The sequence below is a fragment of the Saccoglossus kowalevskii genome, chromosome 16, assembly GCF_978046115.1.
Source record: "Saccoglossus kowalevskii chromosome 16, keSacKowa6.1, whole genome shotgun sequence".
NCBI lineage: Eukaryota > Metazoa > Hemichordata > Enteropneusta > Harrimaniidae > Saccoglossus > Saccoglossus kowalevskii.
The window spans coordinates 22,739,599-22,764,923 of record NC_140656.1 but is presented as its reverse complement, the minus strand read 5'-3'; the positions used below and the strand labels follow the sequence as shown (position 1 = coordinate 22,764,923).

Sequence of the window (25,325 nt, the reverse complement as noted above, 5' to 3'; positions counted from 1 at the left end):
GCAGATCATTATGCACTTCTGCTACAATTTTAGTTTACAAATTTTGAGAACAATGACCGCAAATTCTAAAAGTTACACAACGCTTATACATACATACGAATATACTGCATTCAGACATTGCATAGTAAAAATTCTTCGATTATAGTATATTTCATCGAAAATAAGGGCATGATTTTGCCGATATTATTAATTAAATTACCAAAGAATTCACTAAAAAATTGATTGAAAAGAACAAATCCACCACTTAAAACACACCATGTGTTTTTTGACCAATAAGAATGCTTCATTCCAGGAATTTATATACACTAAATGTTCAATTTCTGAGTTTTCTCAAGTAAACTTTTTGTTCTCATTGTTTTTTGGATTATGTGGCAACAAAGAGCAAGTTCTACTGTGCTAATAAGAAGAAACTATAAAAGCTGGGTTTAAACAACCGGCGATGTGACAAACCCACTGTCCATTTAGCTATCTATATTGATTGTTTCGACTTTTGGGCCATTTAAGTTAGATCATGAACATTTACGATTACAAATTCCCTGCAGAAATGTTGATAAGAGTCACTAAATGTCTTCAAAAGAAAATTTCCCCCAAAATATTTATCTATTGATCTGTGATGATGGGTTCTAAGTCAGATTAAATCCTCGTACATACTCATCTTCATACAAAGTCCTTTCCACAATAAAATGTGTTGGCCTGCAGCCTCAACATTTTTTTCTCTAATTAGACTTTATATCCGAGAAGAGTCATCTTATGAAGGTTTCATGTTAAACATAAAACAAAGCAAATGGATGAGACTTTATAAAGAAAAGTCAAAAACACCATTTATATCTGATATTTCCAATAAAATTATAGAATTCAAGTTACCTTACATCTAAATATGCTCAAAGTAAAAATATATTCAGAGGAAAAAGTTAAGATGGAAATTATAAAATATAATAAAATCTAAATGTTTATGCCTCAGTTGTACTGATGGTGATAAGATATAACAACTTTAAAATACGAGATGTCATCAATCGCCAAACTCGTGACCCTCCCCAAGCAAATATATACACACCATTCAGTTGAAAAAGAAAAAATGTTCAATGCCAATATTGGTTACATCGCAAATAATAAATCTCAATTCCGTGAAAGGAATTTGAAAAAATAATATGTAAACTTAAAAAATTACTTCTAAAAAATGCTACTAATAAAACACACGACTGAAAATTGAACGTAAAAAAACTTATATACTTTCAATATACTTGTATATGAATCGAAAAAAAATATGTATACTGTACTTTCTCTATCATGAATTACAGGAACCTTGTTGAACAGAAAACTGTCAACCATATTTGCTCTATTTGAAGTACCGGTACGTGCACATAATGTACAAAATGCCATAGCAAGTGATAGAGGCACGCTTTTAATACTCAAAACATAAACATTTGGCTTTTAATACATGTACACATACCGATATATGGTAAAATTTACATACCGTAATTATGGACACCGACCAGTACACTTCTCATGGAGGAAATATTGTAATTGGCTATGGTGTAATTTATTTATACAACTATGTAACATACAAAACTGATAAATGTATTTTCGCAAATAGAACAGATACCACCGTGTGTAGTCACTTCGTTGTTGGCAGTTTTGTGAGCTCCAATATGGTCGCACCACTATGTACCGTAAGTGGCTTTTGGACTGGTAGTGATGGGTGGGGTTATGAGCTCCCCTTGTACTGTGCTATTGTGTGTATAACTATGTATCCTTTTGCTGGAAGTTATTGATTACTGGGTTATGAGCTACCCTGGTGCTTTGACTACCGGTACTGTGTGTGTGTTTGCAGGCAGTTATTGCATTAACATAAATTAATATTATATACAACGTAAGGAGCGGTTACTGCTTCATACTCTGCCATTTGTAGGACTTGGCAAGGCACTACTTCTGTAATTTTTACGCCCTTCAACATTTAAACCATGCTGTGAAATAGATTAAAAACAGATCCATGTTAATACATTTGATGATTTGGATGAATGTGTATTTCTGCATACAATACAAATTGCCTGGACAATACATGAAAGTTACAACGATATTCATATTTGGGTGATCAAAATATTCTCATGGTTACTCGCGTCTAAATGTTAAGTGGCAACATTTACAAAGCTTTTGACTATGATGAGTTGAAATATTTGATAGTATGAATTAGTGCAAGTGTTTTCAGCACATGCAAATGTTGGAAACTGCCTTGGTCTCTTTTTGATTGCGTGTTTGAAAGTAATTTTTAGCTCCGCTGTCGACTTTGTCGAGCGGAGCTTATCATATGAGTGATTGTCCGTCGTTGACAGTCGTCCGTGTCAATGTTTTACTTTTTTGACTTCTTGAAAACTATAAGCCTGAATGCTTTGATACTTGGTGTATATGTACCTTGGGTAAACCTCTCTCAGATTTGTTCATTTTGTAATGATATCTTTAGTTCTCTAATTTTGGTGAATATTTTTGTCATTTTTGGTAAAAAGTGATATTTTCGACTTTTTGTTAAAAACTGCAAGTGCAATTGCTTTGATATTACATATATAAATACTACATGTGGACCTCTCTCAGATTTGTTCATTTTGTAATGATGTCTTTAATTCTATAATTTTGGTGAATATTTTTGTAATTTTTGGTAAAAAGTGATATTTTCGACTTCTTGTTAAAAAACGCAAGACCAATTGCTTTGATATTACATATATACCGTAGGTACTACATGTGGACCTCTCTCAGATTTGTTCATTTTGTAATGATATCTTTAATTCTATAATTTTGGTGAATATTTTTGTAATTTTTGGTAAAAAGTGATATTTTCGACTTTTTGTTAAAAACCACTAGTCTGATTGCTTTTATATTACATATATAGGTACTACATGTGAACCTCTTTCAGATTTGTTACTTTCGTGGTAATATCTTCAATTATCTAATTTTGATGATTATTTTTGTCATTTTTGGTGAAAAGTGATATTTTTGAATTCTTGTTGAAAACAGCAAGTCTATATATTGTTCATTTTCTAATGATATCTTCTGTTCTTTAATTGAAATGTGCATTGCTAACGACAGGCTGCTTGTCTAATGTTTTTGAATAGCGTTTTAGTGCTCATGAATTCATATAGAATCACACCTGATTCAAATTACTAGGGACAAGTAAATAAATAACAAGTCCTAAAACTACAGGAACGATCTCAGAGATACAATAAACACAGTAAATTTGCACACTGATCCTAGCACATTCACTGTGCGTCCAAGACCACACGTTTTAAGGTGGATTATTCCAATATGAAAGATTTGACTTACTGAGAAATCAGTGTATGACATGCAGGTAGTAGAAGCAAGAGACATGGTGCTAATGTTACTGGCAGTGGTGGACGACGCCCCACTCAGTGTGGTTGTACTAAATGGTGACGCAGACTCAGTGTCTTGGTTATGATCGGCTAGCGCTCTACGAGTACGCTTCACTGGAGTGGCAATCTTAGGACGAGCAGGAGTCTATCAAGATTAATAAAATAAACGCATTATTAAATTAACATTTATAATGACATCTGTAAATGAGAATTAATGAACCACAATTCATTTTATCGCTTTGGACTACATCAAATGTGTTGAGAAAAAGTTCCTTTTGCACCCCCATTCCTAACCCCAAATCTTATCCTACCCCTACCCTCCAGTGCTTCAGCAGTTGAATTCTGTGTGTTGTATTTTGTTTTGTGCATATGCAAGTCAATTTTTATCACGCATTCCACTTCAATAAATGACAGATTCTAAACTAAAAGATTAAACTAGAATCATGACTAACTTTGGTTTTCATAGATCTTGGTGGTCTTCCTGATATGGCAGGTGATGGACACACACTGCTGTTCTTGGTACCGATTCTGCCGACTGCAGGTGATGGAGCTGCACTTCCATTTAGCTAAGCAATAAAATGCCCAATATCATAGGTTAGATCTCTGGAGTTCAAAGGAGTATTGGGGGGGGGGGGGGGGTTCTAGAGGGTATATCACTAGAGCTACTAACATGTCATAGCAGAGAATTCAACTTTTTTGGCTGAGCCTGAAGCAGGTGTCAACTTTGAGATAGAAAGATGGTTCATACCCAGTTAGTAAAATAACTTTTATGAGTCATGTTAATAAAATTATCAGTTCATCAAATCATATGATTGGGTTTATTAAAATTAATTAACTGTTGCAATACTGATATATTGAAAGTTGCTATACATTAGTGAAGTGCATATAAAGTTGGAATATGGTAGCATAATATGCAATAGGTCAAACACATAATATAGTAGAAGTATAGTATACCAAGTCTACCTATGGTTGAGTTGAGGCGACTAAGAATAGATTCTCAAATAGAATAGCTAATTTTTATAATTCAAATTAGTGATGGCAATCATTTCATTAAATAGTGATCATTTTACCATGAGTCTGTACTCTTTTAAAAGTTATCTTGAGTCTGTTATTTCATAAATATACTGATTGTGTTGATATTTTCGAAATCTAACAGATGTAACTAACAGACCACTGTTATTGGCTGTTGCCGATAAAATATAATAAACAGAATCAAGAGTATTTTTTGGATGTGTATACTTACAGCCTTCCTTCGTTTTGGTGTTTTGGTTGGTGTAGTTGTTCCGATAAACCTCCTTTTTACTGGCGTAGTTGGTTTACTTCCCCATTTCATTTCTTGCTCCATTTCCTTAGCTCTAGCTTTCACCTGAAACAAAAGAAATACATTTAATACCATTCAGATACATTCAATTGCCAACGACACGTTTATTTTAGTTTGCCATCAGCTGTACACATGCACAAAAAACAATTGTCTTCTTATACAAAATATTAAATTCTTTTGATCTTAAAAAAACAGTTCTTTGGTTCCAGGTATTTCCAAGTAGCAACAAAGCCAAGTACTAACTTAGTTTTGGCTGATATATGCTGTTATAATGCAAACTGTTTTACTGCTAGAAATGTTTGCGTATTTAGGATTTCATGAAATTTCGCAAACGTCACAAATTTTTTACTGCTACAAAATTTTACAATTTTCACTCACAAAATTTGTCTTTCAGGAAATTTAAACAGTTTACAGTACACACACTATGATTTCATCAATCTAAGATAAAACAAAACGTGTGGTTTGACAGAATATACAACAGGCATTAAATTGGTCATACCCTCTGATCTTTGGCAACTTTCTTCTCAGTTTCATGAGCTGCCCACTGTGCCTGTACATAGTCCATGAAAGGGCAACCATCAACCAAGAAGTTTTTACACTTCTCTTGTTCCCACTGTGATATCCTGGCACCAAGTTCTTTTTCAACCTGTTAAGGCATATACATATTATACAGCTGTAATACTGCACACCAAAACCAGGTTTGTAAATTATATGTGAAATGTATATAAAGAGAAGTATGAATGTCTAATTACTGTGAAAACCGTTGAATAAGAGCTACTCTATGAAAATGTGTGACATTTGATTGTTGATTAAGGTAGAAGCCTATTTCATAATTTTTGAAAAAGTTGGTCATAAATAACATGACACTGTTTATTTGTTTAAAGTCACGAAGCTAATGTTCCATGGAACCATGAAATCACATTTTGTGTCCTAATATTTTTTAAAAATCATTGTTTTTAGAACAATTTCACAGATCACCCTGTTGAAGAAAAATTGCATTTTTTTTTACATTTTTAAAACAAGAAGTACCCCTTCATCGAAAATATATAATTTTTTCAGCCTATGTTGCCAAAATGGAAATGGCATATTATTTATGTGATAGAACCCTATGAAAAAAGCAATATACCGGATTCAGCTGATACCCCGCCCATCCTAAACCCCGCCCATGGGCGATGTTTCAAATAGTGGGCGATGTTTTGGTCCACACATTGCCTGACTTAACCTACAAACATTTTTACAGACCCAATTTTCCTGTCCGACATCTTGTATCGAGCGCGCTATTTCAAATATGACGCTAAAAATAATTTACTGTGAAGTCGAAAAGCATAAAACTCCAATTAAACCAATGCTGTATACGAATTGTTGTTGCTTATTATTACTCGTTAAAATACATTTCACTTACGTTTATTAGACTCGAATAAAGTCTACGCTTTGAAAAGAATGTTATTTACGAAGTTTAAAATAGCCAAGCTTTCCTTATTCGAGCTTCTTAGTTGTTATCGGTAATGTTTAATCTTTGTCTGTATCGCATTCCAAACAAAAAGTTCAAGATCGGTAAACAAGAAATGGGCGAACTAAAATGTCTCCTGCGCTTCACATGCGACATGATTATTAAAAAAAACACAGAGTTAAGCTGTCATGTACGTTCACAAATCTAACCTTGCACACATGATCTTGTAATGACGTGTTTTTTGTCAAAAAAAGACGTTCCCTTTCAGTTAACCCCCAGTTAACTCTTTGCGTTCATGGTATTTGTGAGTTGAAAGATTTTTTTAACAAATGAAAAGTAACTATATTGATTTGCGTCAAGCTGGATGGCCTGAATTTAAATATCAGTGCGTGAACTCTGGAGGTCATTGCCCAATGCTGCACGTAATTCAAACGCGTGGTTATTAGAGTTCAGACTAAATGTACTTGAATATTGCGATCGAAGTGCACTGTCCATAGCTTATTATATTATAGTAAAATTTAACTTGATGCATGGTATGGTTTATATTACCTGTTCTCTTCATGTCGAATAAAATAATTCACCATTGGAACATCGATGAATCACAAGTATTTAAAATATTTTCTTGACTTTCCGTAGACACCTAACTACTATCCCTTTCAATGATTTAAATGCGCCCATGTTTATGTTTGCGTAATTATTACGAATTCAACGCATTATCAAGTCGGTAATATTGAATTATTCACAGACCCAATACCCCGGGTCAGAATCCTAACAATTATAGTAAAAAATAACTTTGCGTAATTATCATGAAAGCAATACATAACACAGTTGAACTATTCAGAGCCCGTGCAATATTGTAAACACATTTGCGAAATTAAAAAAGCAGTGAACTAAGTAAACGACGTTGATATATTCAAAGCCAGTACAGAGTTGCATACAAGTTGCGTAATTACAGTACCTTCGGATATAATAACAATTTTACTAGATCGACGCGCGGACAACAAAAGAAAAAGGTTGCTAAGGTAACGCGCCAGTTCAGTGCGTGACTGAGAGTTAAAAATCGGTCAACACACACTTGATGTCAGCATCGCCACGCAGCAAGTTTTGCAAAGAAGTTCTTGAAGTTCAATTGCGTCCCAAAATGATGTCGCTGATCACTCAGTTGTCGCAGCGTATGTTGTGTTATGTCTATGGTGCACCCCGTTTCGACTTTGGCTTGCTTTTCCTTCTTAGTGCATGTTCTTGTTCACGTAAAATGCGACCTTTCACCAATGTATTAAAACACTTTGAATTTATACTTTGCGTGATTATATTTGGTCAACGCGAAACATTATTTTTTCTTACCAATTTCTGAGACTATGTTTATCAACGCAGGGTTATTTTTCCAGACAAGATGAACCTCGTAATATCTGCCAAAACATCGCCCGGGCGATCTTTTGGTCCACATTTTTCTTAAAAAAAATTGAATCCTCCATAAGATCGCCCAGGGCGGGGTATCCGGTAATACTACCAAAATGGCCATTATCAACTAAAATATAACCATCATTTTCTCTAAAATTATGCCGATGACCCCCAACTTTTTTTAAAGTCAATAGTCTTGTATTGTCCGGAAGTACAACTTATTGAAAATTCTGGGTATTTGCATTCATGAGTAGGCTTCTACCTTAATAGCAATCTGATTAAAATCTGATGTAGTGTACAGGCTTTAATTATTTTGGCTATAAACTTATTTTAATTTTATTTTTTATTACTTTTCTTATTAATGCCCTTTTATTTTATTTTATTTTATTATTTTACTTTGATTTTGATTTTGTGATTTTTTTAATTCCGCCCTACCTACATCTGAGCCGATGCCTATGTAACGAGATTTCAACGAGACCCACTATCGACGATTTTAGTCAACGAATCACATACCTCCTTCTATAGCGCACATGATGACGTCACCGGGCGGAGTCGGGTGGCAAACACACTCAAATAAAATGGCGGATTATACCGACATTAGCGACCGAGAATAACACAGCTTTTCGGTAAGTTTATCATTGTCAAATGCAACGAAAGTCATTTTTATGTTAATACTGTGGCTCGAATGGTTCGACTTTAGATCGTTATTTTGCATAGTTATTCTGGGAGCGACGATTTTGTTTCCGCCGTTTCGACCGAACACCAGTGTCTTTTTCCAGTCGCCTGCCCTGGAGACGGGTGAGGTTTTGTTGAAGACTGGGCCAACATCGTCTACGGTATTGAAACCGTAGCTGTAACTATTCATCAAATTGTATCATCATTTTGTACATTATACAATAACTCTTTATTAAAGTAATTGAGCTGATTTGGACTGGAATAAAATATTTTTTATTGGAACACATCGCAATTGATCAGGAAATATTTTTTTGCTCCAATTTTCTGCGTCAATGCCGTGGGCCGGTGACCGTTATACAATTTAAAATCAGTTTGCATTGTTTACTATAGTTGTTTACAGTGTTCTAATCATTACGATTTACTTATTTTTTTGCTTCCATTCTAGATAATTATGCTCAGTGATGTAAAATTGAAGCGATGACTGAATGAACCAACCTTGGCTGGCGAAGATGTATCTGGAAGTATACACATTTGTTGGAAGTGAAAAAAATATTCAATGTAATGACAAAAATTGTAAAATGCTGTGGAATTTCTTTTGCAAATAAAAATATACTAGCAATTTTCTATTAATGGTTTATTCAAGTGGGCAAAATATAATGTACAGAAAGATTGCCCATATACACTGAAAAGTAAGCAACCGACAGCCTGTATAAAAGGGGGGCTGTGATTGGCTGTTACTTATGCGAGATTTGAACGGGACTTACATAGGCGTTCAGATGTAGGTAGGGCAGAATTAAAAAAAAAAATCACAAAATCAAAGTAAAATAATAAAATAAAAGGGCATTAATAACAAAAGTAATAAAAAATAAAATTAAAATAAGTTTATAGCCACAATAATTAAAGCCTGTACAATACATCAGATTATAATCAGATTGCCTTAATAGCTACCACAAACTAAATGGTTTTGAGGTGAATCTATGGTCAAAATAAATTTACTTTCGAGGTAGCTGGCATCACACCATCATATAAATATTGCATTGAGGAAGAGAGGGCTTATGCGTAAGCATTTATTTTGTACATCTTGTTAAATTGAACTACAGTCAAACCTGTGTTAATGACCACCTGCTCATAGCGACCACCTCAGTACAGTCCCTTCGCAATTTACACGTTAAAGACACTGGATATAGCGACCACCTGTCCAACGCGACCAGCGACCACCCTATTGTAGACCTATTCACACTTTAACCTTTGTATAACGACCACCAACATGTCCATCAGACTGTCTCAGCAAAAAGACAATAGCTACTTGCGAATCGCTAAAAGGAAAGTGGCCATGTGTTACGTTCAGATTACCGAGTACGCAATCTTTAGGGCTAACAGGGGTACCATCGCAACTTGGTTTGTGAAGTTGCGAAAAAGTAAAAAAAAAAAGTTGAATATCATCTGAATGTAACGTCTAGAGACTGGAAAGATTTTAACAACAAATTAAAATAGTTTCATTCAAAGTTTGAAATGAAAAACTAGCTTGTTTCCGATCGGTACTACCCCCGGTATACTATCGATCCCCAGCCGGCCAGTGGCACTTCTGTGGACTGTCTCGCACATGAAGAGCAAATTCCCCCCCCCCCTGTCTCGAAAACAAAAAAAATGAACCAGTTTTATTAAATGAGAGATGTTTTATTTACCTTGTCGACATGAAATATCCAATCAAAATAATAAAACATTCGTTTATTTCGTTTTCATCGCGGGATTGCAAAATCCGACCTATTTTGGCCATGTTGTTTGTTGTTGATCGTTATAAATTATGCTAATGAAGCTAGCGCATGGGCAAAACGTATTGTTACTGAGGGGTCATCTCGGGGTTATTCTCAACAAAAGATGTTTTCTATTTTGATCCTCTTTTTTTATAAACGGTAATATCAATATTTCGCAATCGAGAAAATTTGTTTCGGCAGTTTTGACACGTCGATGCTTGCAACAAATAACTGTAAAATTGCGTGTACGATCACCGTGTTTCATTTCCGGTTCGTTTGACTTTCTGATTCAACACCGAGAGTTGGAGCAATCGTTATGAGTTTCGTCAATTTTGTTTATTACCAATGCTTCTTCATTTTTAATGCTTGTTTGTTTTTTCAATCACGGCAACTTTGCCTGTGCATTTTGTCACAGTGTACAATCGACAATACTAACGATGGGACTGATTACCGCCTGTGATGGAATGTGTAAGAGACTGGGGAATAAGACTGCTTGGCGAGAGTGTGAAAGTCTAAGCTGAAACGCCAATGCGGCCGATCGTTGACAATCGTTCTTATGCATTAAATACACCAATGAATCCATGGGCAGAATCACTTGGCTTCAGTGAATTTACATGATATAATTTGTAGTAAAAAAGTAAAGCTGTAATTATCCAGATGAAAATGAGTGACTTTTATTAAAAAAGACATATTCATTGTAGGTTTGTTTTTATGTATTGCTTATGATCTCCCTTAAAATTCCGATCCTAATTAATATTCATGATTAAATGAATAAATTAGGCCACCTCCATATAAAGACCACCTGTCTATAAAGGACAGTTTGGCTCAGTCCACTGACTGTCCTTTATAGACAGGTTTGACTGTATATGCTTGGGCAGAATGTATGATGATGGTCAGTGAGGTATTTTCATTCTTTACCGATGATATCATGAATTTGAGAAGAGGAGAAAGTTTATACTAGGACAGGTAGAATACAATATAATAAAAGAAAGAACTAACTCACTTTTGGTAACTCTTTCTGGAGTCTCTTCCTGGTTTTCTCCTCCTGTAGTAAATTACCTCCTCTGTTTGCAAAGCGGTTTGGGTCGTTGGCTTTCTTCTACATTTATCACATAAGGTGGAAATAGTGGTATAACAAATATGTTTAATATCACGATAAAAGATAAAGTGAGACATCGAGCCGATATCAATTAGTATCACCTGTAACTACAGTATAGCAGCCCTTTCTTCTCCAGCTATAACTAGATGTCGTATTTGCCCTATTATTGATAGTAGCACTTACGTTTACATACATTACAAATTTGTTTCTATAGCCAAAATAAGTTGTATTTTAATGGTTCAGTATACACCAAATGCAATTTAAGTTCATATACACTCCTAATAGAGCAAATCTGATTTATATGCAACTTGCAAAATGTTAACGCAAGTAAAACTTAATACACAAAACTATCTTGCATATGTAATCAGTTTTACATCAAGACATTTAAGATAATTATTAGTAGTTTGTTGATATTTACTAGTATTTGTGGTGAGAGATACAATAACAGATACAGACACAACTAATTTATATAATCATGTTTACTACTTATAGAGCAAATATATGAATTGTAAAAAAAAACAAACAATCTAAACATTATGCCAGTAAGCATTTTTAAAATTAGACATCACAAAACAGGTGATGCACTGTAATCATACCCGATACTAACACTATGACACTACAAATATAGTCATGGCTATCGCCAGCAGCAATCTACACAACTACACTAATCTATTTAAGCATTTACTCTACCTACCTACCTACCTACCTACCTACCCACCTGTCTAACTACCGTAAAATCTGTATTAGAAGCCGCATCCATTCTATTTGAATAATTGAGAACCAAAAATTCATCATTTCTCATATGTGTAGATGCTCTAATAGAAGCCGCATCCCCTCTGTTGCATTGTACCATTTTAATAGAAGCCGCGGCTTCTAATACAGATTTTACAGTACTACCTACCTGTCTAATCAATAAAGAGAGAGAGAGGTAGACTGGCTAGCTTCCTACAAGACTATGTATTAACTAAATCTGATATTCCATGATATAAATACTATCAATCTTATCTTATACTTGGAAATGCTAAATGGAGATTATGGCAAGTTTTGATGACAGTGTGCATTCTTATTTACACAGTTAATATAAGGTTATTATGAGAATACGACAAATTATGCACGAAGGCAGTACAGTACTGTGATCGCATCGATAAACTCTTGCGAACATACTTTGTGGTATACTTGTGATAACCTTATTATACAAAACCTGAAATGGCAATGAAAATCATTTCATGAAAGTGGTGTCTTTTCTTACTACAGATGGATGAGTGATGATTTGTTTCATCGGGATTTGAGCATTATGTAAATGGAGATAATTTAATCGGCATGATTTCAAAGATGCTATGTTTTGGTAATGAATGTCATCTGTTGGATCACACAAATACAAAACTATCAATCTAAGTAGTCTTTATATTACAAACATGTGCTTATAAAGCTACCGAGTTAAAAAGATCAGCTTGGCTATAACCTAAGAGCTTCCTTGTATGGCGACTGAAATGCCATTCTTAAATTATCAAGATTGATTCGTTAATTTTAACAAAATGAATTTGAAAATTAGTTGCCACAATTAGAACATTTAGCTATTATTTTAATATGTACAAAATTCTAGAATATAAAATGTAATGAAAAATGGATCAATTTGAATGGATCTATAATGAAACAATGATTTCGAACTGAATATAATGAGTGTATGTGTGTAAAAATGCAAACTGAGTACATGTTATAAGAAGGTAGATGATAGTTTCAGTAAATAAGCAGGCATTAATTTATCATGCAAAGACAAGGATGATGGTGCCTTACATCATGGAATGGTGACGATTAATTATGTGCAGTCTTCTATAAAGCATGCCATCATTGGCAAAAACACTGGAATTTCAAGTAGACACATGCAACTGTGAATTGATATCACAGTGTCATGTACTTCACCAGTACAATAAACTGTGTTTACCTCAAATTCCACCATCTTTTTCCACATGTCCTCTCTCCTTTTTACTAGCTCTAGCATCTCTTTGTTTTCATCATAGTAGGCTTTCATTTTCTGAACTTCCTGGTCGTGAAGTTCCAGCAACTCCTCAGTAAATTCATCTGAAAAAATAGGAAAATTACAGTGGAAAAAAAATGTACACAGTTTATAGTAACTGTTCTCAATATTATCATATCTGAAGTGCCTTTTTCTTAGCATATTTATTCTTACCAGGTACATGTATGTCAAAAGAACATACAAGTAGAAATCCACTATATACATATGCAGGACTGTGAGCAGTTCACTTCCAACTAAATGCACCTTCAACTTGAGATACTATTTTTGACTTAGCATTCAAACCAGCATTAATTGTATCACTATGTTTTGAAGTTTTAGCTGTACAATGCTAACAGTTACAGTTGTAACTACTGTTTTAACAATAGGGTTCACACTTTTATACGCAACATACACTAAGCACAAATACCGAACTTCCCTTGTCATAAAGTTCTCCCTGGTTTATTTTTAGACATTTAACGAGTTGAAAGCATCCCAAGTAATAAGCCTAGGGTGTTTTTTCCAGGCATCGATTATGGTTAAAATTTGATCAAATGTGTGTGTAAAAAGTGTGTTTCATTGCATAAAAATGGTGATTGGTACAGTAGTTCTCTCTATTCGACAAGGGTTGTTTGGTTCATGCTTTTAAAACAAAACTCGCATAATATATAATATCACAGTTCATGGTGAACAACAACATGGTTCACACTCTTTCTGGTCTGTTATTACTCACGATGAACCCAATGTTGCAATACTGAAGACAAAATCTGGGGCATATGTATGGACCAAATTTAAAGAAAACAATGGTCCATTACCTGAGATAATGAGACGGATAGATGAATGAATCCAATCCATGCACCCACAAACTAAGTATCCAGTCAATGAGGTGAAAAACACTGTAGTTTATGAAAAGATTAATTTACCCTCATAAGCGGCTGTGAAGTCGTGCCTTTGTTGGCGACTAAAGTAACACTTATCCCACCATATCAACAACTCCTGACGAATTCCTTCAATAACCTTTTGTATGTTCTGTCTCTTCAACTCTTCTAAGCGAGCAATTTCAGCTCGGAGCTGTAAAAAAAGATTTCACAATTTTTCCTCTGACTCTTGTTGAAATAACAGTAGAATTATTAGTATGACAGTAACATTTACCTTGAGTAATAGTTAAAACGAATAGAACTTAAAAGTTTGTGAAAAATGGAATAGATGGTGAGAAGACAACCTCATTTTTAATATTAGGTGATACAATATTAATGATAGTCTTTTTTGCCAAACTAAGACCAAATGTCAATATGGCAATGTCATCAGATTACACTTTAGTAATATTCAAGTAAACATTGATGTCAAGAAATGCAAATACATACAGCTTCAATGACTTTGGGTTTATATCCTACAGCTTCTGTGAAAAATTTATTCTGTTCCAATTTATCAACCAATAGCCGATCATATAACGTCTGTATTCTGTCTCTCAGTCTGTCGGCCAGATAATACGTCTCCTTCTTCTTGTCTTGGAGCTATCATAGAAAGTAAATACTAAATATGACAAGTCTGAACCATTCTGAACCAGTTTTAAAAATTAATCTACTTAAAGTGATCAACAACCTTAAACTAAGGATAAGGAAACACTCACTGTGCCTCAATCACTAAATCCTTTCAAACCTAATTATTATTTGAGATTCAGTTCAAGGTACAAGTTCATTGTGTGCAAAAGGGAATAATCTTGAAGAAATCTGAGACAAAACATTTAAGATTAAAAGAAAAATTCCAAAATGTATAACCAGTCAATATTTTGTGCTTGTAGACATCAGACATTTATAGAAGACAGGTGCTCATACTGTCATGTGTTTAGTGATTACCGGTACCAGCACCTGATAGTTACATTATGTCAGGGTTTATTGCCAATCTATAAATCAACAAATAATTTAAAATAAAATTGTTCTGATACAACTTACTTATCAAGTTACTAAATCCAAAATATAATTTTATCCAACATTGTTGATGTCTCCCATTACTTACAAGCACACACTGTAGACATATTATTATTACTGTGGATGTGAATTTCTTTCTGGTGAAATAATATTCATTCATAATAGTGAAAAGTTTAAGGTAGCAGGATAGTTTTTTTGCAAGAAAAATGTAAACACCTATAATCGGAATAAATTTTACAAGAAACCATACAATCTATATATGTTTAGAAAGCTCTTGACTTGTATTTCCCTACTATTAATATTTTGTGAACATTGTGTTTGTTTTAGCGTCACGTGATTCTGAAAATCAGCGGGGCTGATAATTTAACTAACGTGAATAAAATTTTAATTGTCATCTCTACAGTCATTCATGCGATCAAAAACTTTACACTGTTTTGAAGCAAAGGTCATGAAGTTTAAATCCGTATTTCTATTTTTTGCATTAAGTTGTTTTTTTCTTTCCGAAAATCACAAATTTCAAGCACGTTTTTTGGTGTTAAAGTTAGAGTATACCGGTGGTTTGCACGAGGTTTGTGAAAAAAAGCAATAGAATTTTGCAAATATGCAAATACGGATATGAAGCCAACATATCCAAGCGTAAGAAAAGTTAAACAGCGACATCGTAGCGCTATTCACTGAAACGCCATTTAAAATTAGGTCAACGGTAATTGCCAAAAACCGAACACCGAGAAATCGGCACTTTTATGATTTCAAACTTCAATCAACGTTAACTCCCGTTTTAGGAGCAAAATTTACATGGCCTAATTGTAAATGAAATGCTTTGAAAGTTGTTTTCGGGAAAAATCATGAACCGACATTTATATCTGTGAAAAACTTTGTTTTTTGGCCGTTTTCTTTCACGCTATGGAGTTTGTTGACGGTCTGTGCTGATAACGAACGGTGACGTCATTCATTAAAGCTTGGATTATGCAAAGTGGGCGGTTCTGTTTGCGAGTAACAAACAATACAGACACTACACTTGGCAGTTGAAGTGTTTGCAAATACAGTGTATTTATTTTTGGGCCGTTGTGTTTGTAAACTTATTAGTTCAAGCATGATGCCACGAGTTTCGAGGTCTCCTGGAGGCAGCTCGTACATACTGGCGAAAGGGTGTACCCGTTACTGGTTGAGGTAACCCCTAATAGCTTGACAGTTTCACCAGAGCGCGCCGTCCCTTTCCAGTCGCTCGCATTCCAATGGCAGCCTTTCTATTTATTTCGAAAACTGCCTCCTTCTTTCGGGATGACGGGAAGCTAGGCTGGCTCAGTTGCGATCGAATACAATCTCCTTGCGTGCAAAGAAATTCAAACTGACTGCCTAGACCGTGACGCTTGCGCTCCACTATTGAGATATTGCCTACTTTGCAAAATTTACAAATCTCTTTTTCTAGGGCGCCATTCAACAGTGACACGTCAACGAGTCGAATCTCGCCGTCTTCAAACGATCGGCCGTGACATTCACTCTCACTTTCTTCTTCTACGTCGGAAGGTAACAATATTTTCCTGCGAGATACAGACATCTCTCGAACGTTTTGAACAGGACTATCACCAACTATATCGAAGTCTGATTCATCGGACTCTCAGTGTCACGGTAAAACTTTCTTCGCCCACTTCATGGCTGACACTGGTTTCGACGGGGAAATCCGTTCTGTACAAACCCAGCATCGTCTCTTTCAACATCTTTTTTGACAGGGGTGATCATTCTTTTGACGTTTTTTCTTCTTTCTTTTTCTTGGAAATTTTCGCGTGCTTACTATCTCGTCCATAATTAGTGAATGACAACTAAACTAAAGAATTACTAACAACCCTCTCCTTCTTTGCATATTTTGCACATTAATGAAGGAAGCTGCCCTGTTTTTTAATTGGTGTGAATAGAATAATTGTAAAATGTGACCCAGTGATGTATGCCGGCATGTAGCATTTCCTGTGCTATTAAAAATCAAATCCCGCAAAACAGAGTTTTACCGTCGCAGTAACCTCCGGTCTTATACTTGTAGATGAATCTCTTCAAAATTTAATTGTAACCGGACTCACTGTTATCATCTATAAAAACTACCTAGATTTTAGATGATACTTTTATTTTTTACCGAAGTCGTACGAAAAAGTCAACCCTTGCCTTGCGTGAAACACTGCCCACTATCCGATGTCAAAACGTCGGCCGGTAAGGGGGGGGGGGGGCACGCTACTATTTCGTTGCCGTGCATTTTGTTCGCATGAGCACATTAGATAAAACAACCAAGAATTTATCAGACAGATTTATTACATGTAACATAATTTACGAATTTAGAAAAACCTAAGCATGCAAGTATGCCTACTTGGTGAAAACTCCTCTGAAAAATTGATTATATAAACCAGGTCCAAGCATATTCTTATCATTGATCAACCTTTACATGTTGTTTGTGGCCTGTTACCAGAATTTTCATGCAATGCATAGCCACCACAGATGACCGTATTTTATTGTTTGCAACCATATTTTGTAAATGTAACTGCATTACTTCTGGACTAGGAAAGTAACCCCGTGGTCAGACACCTTTCAATGACAAAGCCAAGAAAAAATATTACAGAAATTTATTGTAAGTTTTTATTCTGTTAACATATAATTACATTGAAGTGGTACATTCATGTACTTTTTTGTTTATTCAAAATTTGTTGTTCAAAAGCGATTGTTTTGTCTTTGCTATACTTCCTGTCTAGAAAAGCAGCAGTGCACATGTCTTATCAGCTGTGTGTAAACTACAAACAGATATCTTATCAGTTGTTTGTAAATAGCAAATAAAGAAAGTGGCTCAACTTAAAACTATTTACCCTCAGTTCAGTTATGTTTGTAAACCATGCATATTAATGAGATGCACTAGTTTGGTGTACACTGGATAAACAAAAACTTGGCCATTTGTTTGCACACAAGAAAAAAATCAGTTTACTTGTACAAGATATTTTTTTTTCAATAAAATAAAAACACCAATGTATGTAGCATGCCTTAGGGAGCTATTCGTGTGATTTTCAAAAAAAAATGTGAAAAGTGCACAAAAAACTACTCTGCTACCTTAAGGTAGAAGCCTACTCATAAATTAAAAAACGCAGAATTTATTTATTTTGCAATAAATTGTACTCCAAGGCAATATAAGGATTTTGACCTAAAACAAGCAGCCTATCGGCTGAGATAGCTCCGCTGTTAGCAATACACATTTCAATTAAAGAACTGAAGACATCATTAGAAAATGAACAATATGAATAGTATCAAAGCAATTGGACTTACAGTTTTTAACAAGAAGTCGAAAATATCACTTTTTACCAAAAATTACAAAAATATTCACCAAAATAAATTAATTAGAGAATTGAAGATATCATCACAAAATGAACAAATCTGAGAGAGGTCCACATGTAGTACCTATATATGTAATATCAAAGCAATCGGACTTGCAGTTTTCAACAAGAAGTCGAAAATATCACTTTTTACCAAAAATATTCACCAAAATTAGAGAACTGAAGATATCATCACACAATGAACAAATCTAAGAAAGGTCTACATGTAGTATCTATATATGTAATATCAAAGCAATTGAACTATTGGTTTTTAACAAGAAGTCGAAAATATCACTTTTTACCAAAAATGACAAAAATATTCACCAAAATTAGAGAATTGAAGATATCATCACGAAATGAACAAATCTGAGAGAGGTTCACATGTAGTACCTATATATGTAGTATCAAAGCAATTGGACTTGCGGTTTTTAACAAGTCGAAAATATCACTTTTTACCAAAAATGACAAAAATATTCACCAAAATTAGAGAATTAAAGATATCATTACAAAATGAACAAATCTGAGAGAGGTCCACATGTAGTACCTATATATGTAATATCAAAGCAATTGCACTTGCGGTTTTTAACAAGAAGTCGAAAATATCACTTTTTACCAAAAATGACAAAAATATTCACCAAAATTAGAGAATTAAAGATATCAACATGAAATGAACAAACCTAAGAGAGGTCTACCCAAGGTACATATACACCAAGTATCAAAGCATTCAGGCTTGTAGTTTTCAAGAAGAAGTTGAAAAAGTAAAACATTGACACGGACGACGGACAATCACTTATATGATAAGCTCCGCTCGACAAAGTCGACAGCGGAGCTAAAAAGTTGGGGGTCACCAGCTTTTTTTTCGAGAAATTGATGGTTGTATTTTAGTGGAAAGTCGCCATTTTGACACTATTATAACACTTTTACCACAGGTTCCTATGGCAGAGGTATTATGCAATATCTCAAAATCCATTCTGGTGACATAGGCTGCAAAAATCATATAATGGAGTACTTTTTGTTGTTCTGAATTATTTGAAAAAATCTCGGTTTTAAAAAGTGTCAAAAAATGCAATTTTTCTTTAACATTGTGTTCTATGGAATTGTTCTAAAAATAGCAATTTTTAAGAAATATTAGGACACGTTTCTCAAAATCTTAACTGTAACACACAAAAATGCTATTTCGTTGTACCATAGGACATTAGCTTCATAATTGTACATAATAAACTAATGAACATTGTCACGCAATTTATGAACAATTTAGTCAAAAATTATGACTAGGCTTCTACCTTAAAGCGAGAGGGTTGTCACCTGCGCACACAAGAGAATTGAGTCCCAAGCGAGAATAGCAACACGCGCTAAAAACGCTTGTTTGTAAACAATGACACGCTATGACCATCTGACACATGCGCAGGTGATGACTCCCCTTGCTTTAACAGAAAACAGAATGTCTTTTCTTACCTCTGTATGGAGTGATTTTAAAGCATCCATATTCTCAGCAGATAGCAGAAATGAGTCTTCTTCCTCACAAACTATGTCACGTTCAAATGAAGTATTGGGACTTTGTTCCAAGTCTTCCAAAATGTCTAAGATATCTTGTTTCGTCTTAGTAAAAATATTGTACCTAGAATCCTACAATAGAAATTACCATAAATAAATAATAAGGAATGTTTTTTTTTCTTTCCAATAATTTTATGTGCTGGATGCTTTATTTTTTTATATTTCTTGGTGTAAACTATTACAGGTAAATTTATTTTAACTAGCGAGTCCATGCTATGATGTATTTTCATCCGTGATGACTACACCCTGAACCACTCATAAAAACAGGGTTAGGCCATGGGGTTATGAGAGTGATGTGACATGTTTATAATAAATGTACATGGAAAATGGATGCCAAAAGTGTGAAAACAGCACAAAATACTTTGTGTGAACATTCCTTCATGCATTATAGTACTTCTGAAAGTTTTTTACAAGAATGTTGACATTCTGACAATGTGAAATGCAATTAGTGATGAGAGAACTTCAATACATAAATTTGTTTAATACAGTGTTTTAAGAACACTAACAACCATGTCAGGGAACTCAGGGAGTCAATAATATTATAATTACCTTTTCTGTTCTCAGTGAATTGATATGTTCTTGTAACGTGTCAAGTTGTTCATTGCTTGGAATGCTACCAGTCGGTACGTAATACGGCGTAGCGCATAAAATATCGCATAAATGTTGTTCTCTACTTTTCAATTCTGACAATTTCTTCAATCGTTCATGTTTCTCCTTATTTAGAACATCAACCCGTGTTCGTAGTTCTTTCTCCAACTGTAAAATGGTGAAGTGTTCTGGTGCCTGTTTGTATAAAAATATTATCAACTTTTCCATAATGTTGTAAAGTTTTATATTAAGATAGGCTTGTGCTCTAAGCTCTATGGTTATGTAATCACCCAATCACAGACAAAATAATGTTGCAGGCAATAAGAAAATGAACAAGAACTATTAAACTACATGATATGTTGGTAGGATGCAGCATAACTGATCATTGCGAAAACATTAAGGATGCTGTACACGTTTTTAGTATTGATTTTCTAAACTGATATTTTCATATAAAATATTTACTGAACAACACAAAGCTATATATTGATGGAAAGCTTATTTCACACTGGATATGAAATAGACAAGATAGTGTGTGTATGGACGTGTATAGTCATGTGATCTCTGTGTAAACACAGAAAGGCATTTTCGGTAAAAAAATAATTGAACCAATGAATAAACAAATTTAGTGGAACATTGGCAACAAAACAGTTTTTCAGACGACGCTCACCACCATTCCGTGTTAATTGTGATATATATCTACATGATAGTTGGAGAAGAAATAATAATTTAGCTATCTTGAAAAAACAATGCGATCTGGTTCTTTCCGGTATTCAGAAATTAGAATGTAATTTCGAAACAAATAGGAAAATAGAAAAATCCCAGTGTGGCTTGAGAGGGAACATATCGAAGAGTGTCTGTGCAAAAAATTAGTATAATGCGTCCACTAAAACTCGAGATCAAAGGCCTGCAGTTGCCGTGAATCGCTGTTTTGTTTAACCGAGAAAATGGCAAAAACAACTTAGCAGCAACGTATCGTCGGCTAACTCAAAATCAGTTTGTCCCATGGATCAAAACAAACTCATAATGAATAGTCATGGTATCTGTCATAATCATGCAGATGTGTGGATATGCGTGGTCGCAATTGGTTATAAAGTACGAAATTATGCTCCCGAATCCAATAGGAAACACTGTTTCACGGCGACGGACTGCGTGACAAAGCTACGCCAAAATGACGTCATGATTTACATATTCATTAATACGTTGTGGGAGGAGACACTTCTTTTCTGGAAGACTCATTACCATACATTGCCCTCTATGGAAGGTCATTCTCTTGCTCAGCTGCTGAACCAATAACCGTGGCTGAACGCACCACCAGAGTCAACTACATGTAGTTTTCTTTCCAAGATTTATTTTTTACTGCGCGAGATGTCTCGACGAAGATCTGTATTATCTGATTTGAATGGCAATGAGGGGGAGAGAAGTCACAGCGAGCGCTGAACTGAATCGGGAGATGCGATCTCTTAGGTTTAAAGTTGTCTGTCGATCGCGCGGTGAATTTTCAGTTTGTTTGCTCTGTTATTATTTTGTTGATTTGTAAAATAACCTGTTCGCCATAAATCGTGTTTTCCGTTTTTTAGTTCCCAAAACTGTTGTGACAAAATTAGTGTGATGATTCTTTTTCCATCTTCAATGCGTAATACATAGTACCGGAACAACTGCTGGCGGGGACTACTGCCGGTATCTTACATTCAGTTCACTTTCTATATCATGTATAACAAATCTAACTTCATTGAATCCGTCAAATTATTTATTGAGAATGTGAAGATTAAGAAAAATAAAACAGGTAAAACAAGGATGCTCACACACACGCTTTTACAGCTGCTTGTCTCATGCTTTACGTGTAGCCATGGTGTAGCCAAGTCCGGGCCCAAGTGTTTCACTTCCGACTCGTTGTGGTCGGAGTCCATGACACGTAATTTGGCCACGAAAACTAAGTCTGCCATGTGCTCAAATTTTCTACCTTCTGTTTATACCTCCATGGTCTGATCAATTAAATCATGGAAGGTACCTTCCATGATTAAATTTTCATAATAATCGCTTTACATACTGTTGACGTTCTTCTCCAAATTTCCTTTCATTCGTTTTCTTTCGTCACTGTCATAGTCGACCTCAAGACGGTTTCATAGTCGACTGCTTGAAGAGCGAGAAATTCAATGATATTAAATTTGTGGACGATCGTAAATGGAATGCGTGTAACTTGTACCTCGGACTACTAATACTTGTATTACTAGTCTGAGCTTGTACTGAATGCAAGAGACTGTTTATATTTGCTATGGGTGGTGACTATTATGCAAATTATCTGTGTATTATGTCTTTGGCTGATTAATTAAAACATAGCTTTCAAAACAATGACATGTGCTTTTGTTTTTAATTAACAAAAATTGATTTTTACACCCTATAAAAACATCCAATTCACTTGTTTTCCTACCGAGTGTTTGCTCCTTGTAGTCCAGCATTGAAAAATACAAAAAAGTAGAATTTTGGGTTTCAAAGCAAAAAAAGGAGTACAGCATCCTTAAGACATTGTTTTTTAATTCAAGAGCTAATATATTACAATCTAACTGCATAAGAGTATAATATTATATACAAGATACAAAGTGATATCAAAAAATAACTTTTTTCATACAAGAATCTTCTAGACAGTAGCATACATGTATAACTTTCACTACATTTGATTTCCGTGACCGGAAACTGAACTGACGTACTGACACGTAGACCAAATCAGTCACACTATTAAATATATTGGAAAAGACCATACTTGGTTTAACAATGTCAGTACAATTTATTTATTTTCTTACCTCATATAACGGTAAAGCCAATTCATGAGTTAGACTTGCTAATTCTTTACTGCATGATTCAACACTCTTTAGCAGCCTTTGTCTCATCTCTTCCTCCTCGTTAACCATCTCTTCTAGCAGTGCTCTTAAGTGATGGAGCACTACTTTTTGTCTCTCCTCTTGTTGTGCAATGCCAATTCCAATTTCTTCCCATATACCATGTAGCTTTCCTAGGGTGTCTTCCAATAAATCTGAGATGCCTGCACATTCTAGAGATCTGTAACAAGAAAATGATGTACTACTAAAATGAAATCATACAACCACCATCAGTCTTGAAAAGGTAGCTAAATTGAAGTTGGGGTCTATACAAAATGTTTTGATTAATCTGCATGATGACATGTTATCTTTGGGGTATTTTAAAATTGATTTATGCAAATTAGCAAATAGAAAAAAAAATGTTGATTGAAACACAGGGAGCCCAGGAACTATAATCAACTGTAATACGCAGTCTCTATGAGCGGTGTGTGTGTGTGTGTGTGGGGGGGGGGGGTTTATCGGCTGGTATCTAGTGTAAGAAATAGACAAGGGATGAAGGCTCCAGTCAGCTCACATTATTTAAACTCGAAAAAACAGACGAGAAGAATGACAAATAAAATATAAAAAAAATACCAGGTTGAAGAATATTAGTTGCTTCTTCAAATTTCGCCAAAGCCCTACCTACATTTTACCGATATCTGCAGAATAAATCAAGAAAACTACACAAATTTACTCCATTTAGGAATTCCTAACGGTTTGCCCGAACGCATGGCACAGTTGGAGGCGTGGCCTGTTCAGCATTTGTCAACAACCAATCACAAGACTGGTTAGGAACCACATCGTGGTCACGACTCGGTTAGCCTTGCTCAACTGGTTCGTAACCAGTCTTGTGATTGGTTGTTGACAAATGCTGACCAGACCACGCCTCCAACGGTGTCGCGCGTTCGGACTAACCGTTAGGAATTCCTAAATTGAGTCAATTTGTGTAGTTTTCTTGATTTATTCTGCAGATATCGGTAAAATGTAGGTAAACCTTTGGCGAAATTCAAAGGAGCAACTAATATTCTTCAACCTGGTATTTTTTTTAGATTTAATTTTTTATTTTTTTCGTCTGTTTTTTTGAGTTTAAAAAATGTGAGCTGGCTGGAGCATTCATCCCTTGTCTATTTCTTACACTAGATACCAGATGTCATGGTGTCGACGCTTTCCTACCTTGTGTCATTATATGAGTGGTAGGGGAATGTACCATCGACTGATTAACTATGCCAACCCTACTTTAGGTAATTTTTATTATCCAAGAAACGTTCCGAGCGCCTGTGACTGCAATAACTGGTCGAAGATATAATGCGAAATACTGTTAAATGGACCCATGTAACTCCACCTCTAAACTGGCATAAAACGATATGCCTTGCATATACTCAAACACACGTTGTCATTGAATAGTGCTGTGGATCATATGTAATTATTATTTCCCTGAACTAGCTGCAAATCCTCATACGCACACAACAATGTAACAGAAGTGTAGGACTTTCCTCCCAGTGAGTTTTCCAAAAAGTACAATTTACGCAGGTTTTTTTTTTCAGATTAACATTTCAAGATGGCGACACAATTTATCTGCATAAGCTGGAGGCGTATGTCGACATTCATTTCCAATTTAATTAAATTTCGTAACTTTTCGGTATTGTGTATGAACTGGAAAAATATGTACATGTATTGTGTTGGTTGGCTCATTCAAAGTTTAACAAGACAACAGGTTCTGGGTGTCATCGCATCACCAACGATGAACGTCTACTTTCGCACACATAAAGCATCCAAGATGAATAGAAATGTTCTTACCTGCTGGTTGCCATGATATTCGTGTACAGGTTACGTTACTTTTGACAAATATGATATTAATTTTCAGGGAGAAGCACCTGGCAATTTTTCCTAGACACTCTAACAACACTTCATTCGAAACGACCTCCCGTTTTTAAAACTCGTACTGAAATGCTGCCTTGTGATTGGCTGTTTGCACTTCCGCTACCGTCATAC

General features: G+C 34.9%; 1 protein-coding gene across 1 annotated transcript; it reads right to left on the bottom strand.

Annotated features, from left to right (window-relative positions):
- Nucleotides 1-1,501: 1,501 nt before the first annotated feature.
- Nucleotides 1,502-25,325, bottom strand: LOC102810183 (protein regulator of cytokinesis 1-like). Its single transcript, XM_085491223.1, has 13 exons — nt 25,131-25,325; nt 23,280-23,535; nt 20,443-20,676; nt 19,795-19,965; nt 14,435-14,584; nt 13,994-14,141; nt 13,002-13,138; nt 10,964-11,059; nt 5,180-5,326; nt 4,603-4,725; nt 3,812-3,925; nt 3,313-3,504; nt 1,502-1,964 (listed from the first exon to the last, which is right to left on the bottom strand). Exons 1-13 carry the CDS (start codon nt 25,142-25,144, stop codon nt 1,890-1,892), a joined length of 1,857 nt encoding a protein of 618 aa, XP_085347349.1. The 5' UTR covers nt 25,145-25,325; the 3' UTR covers nt 1,502-1,889.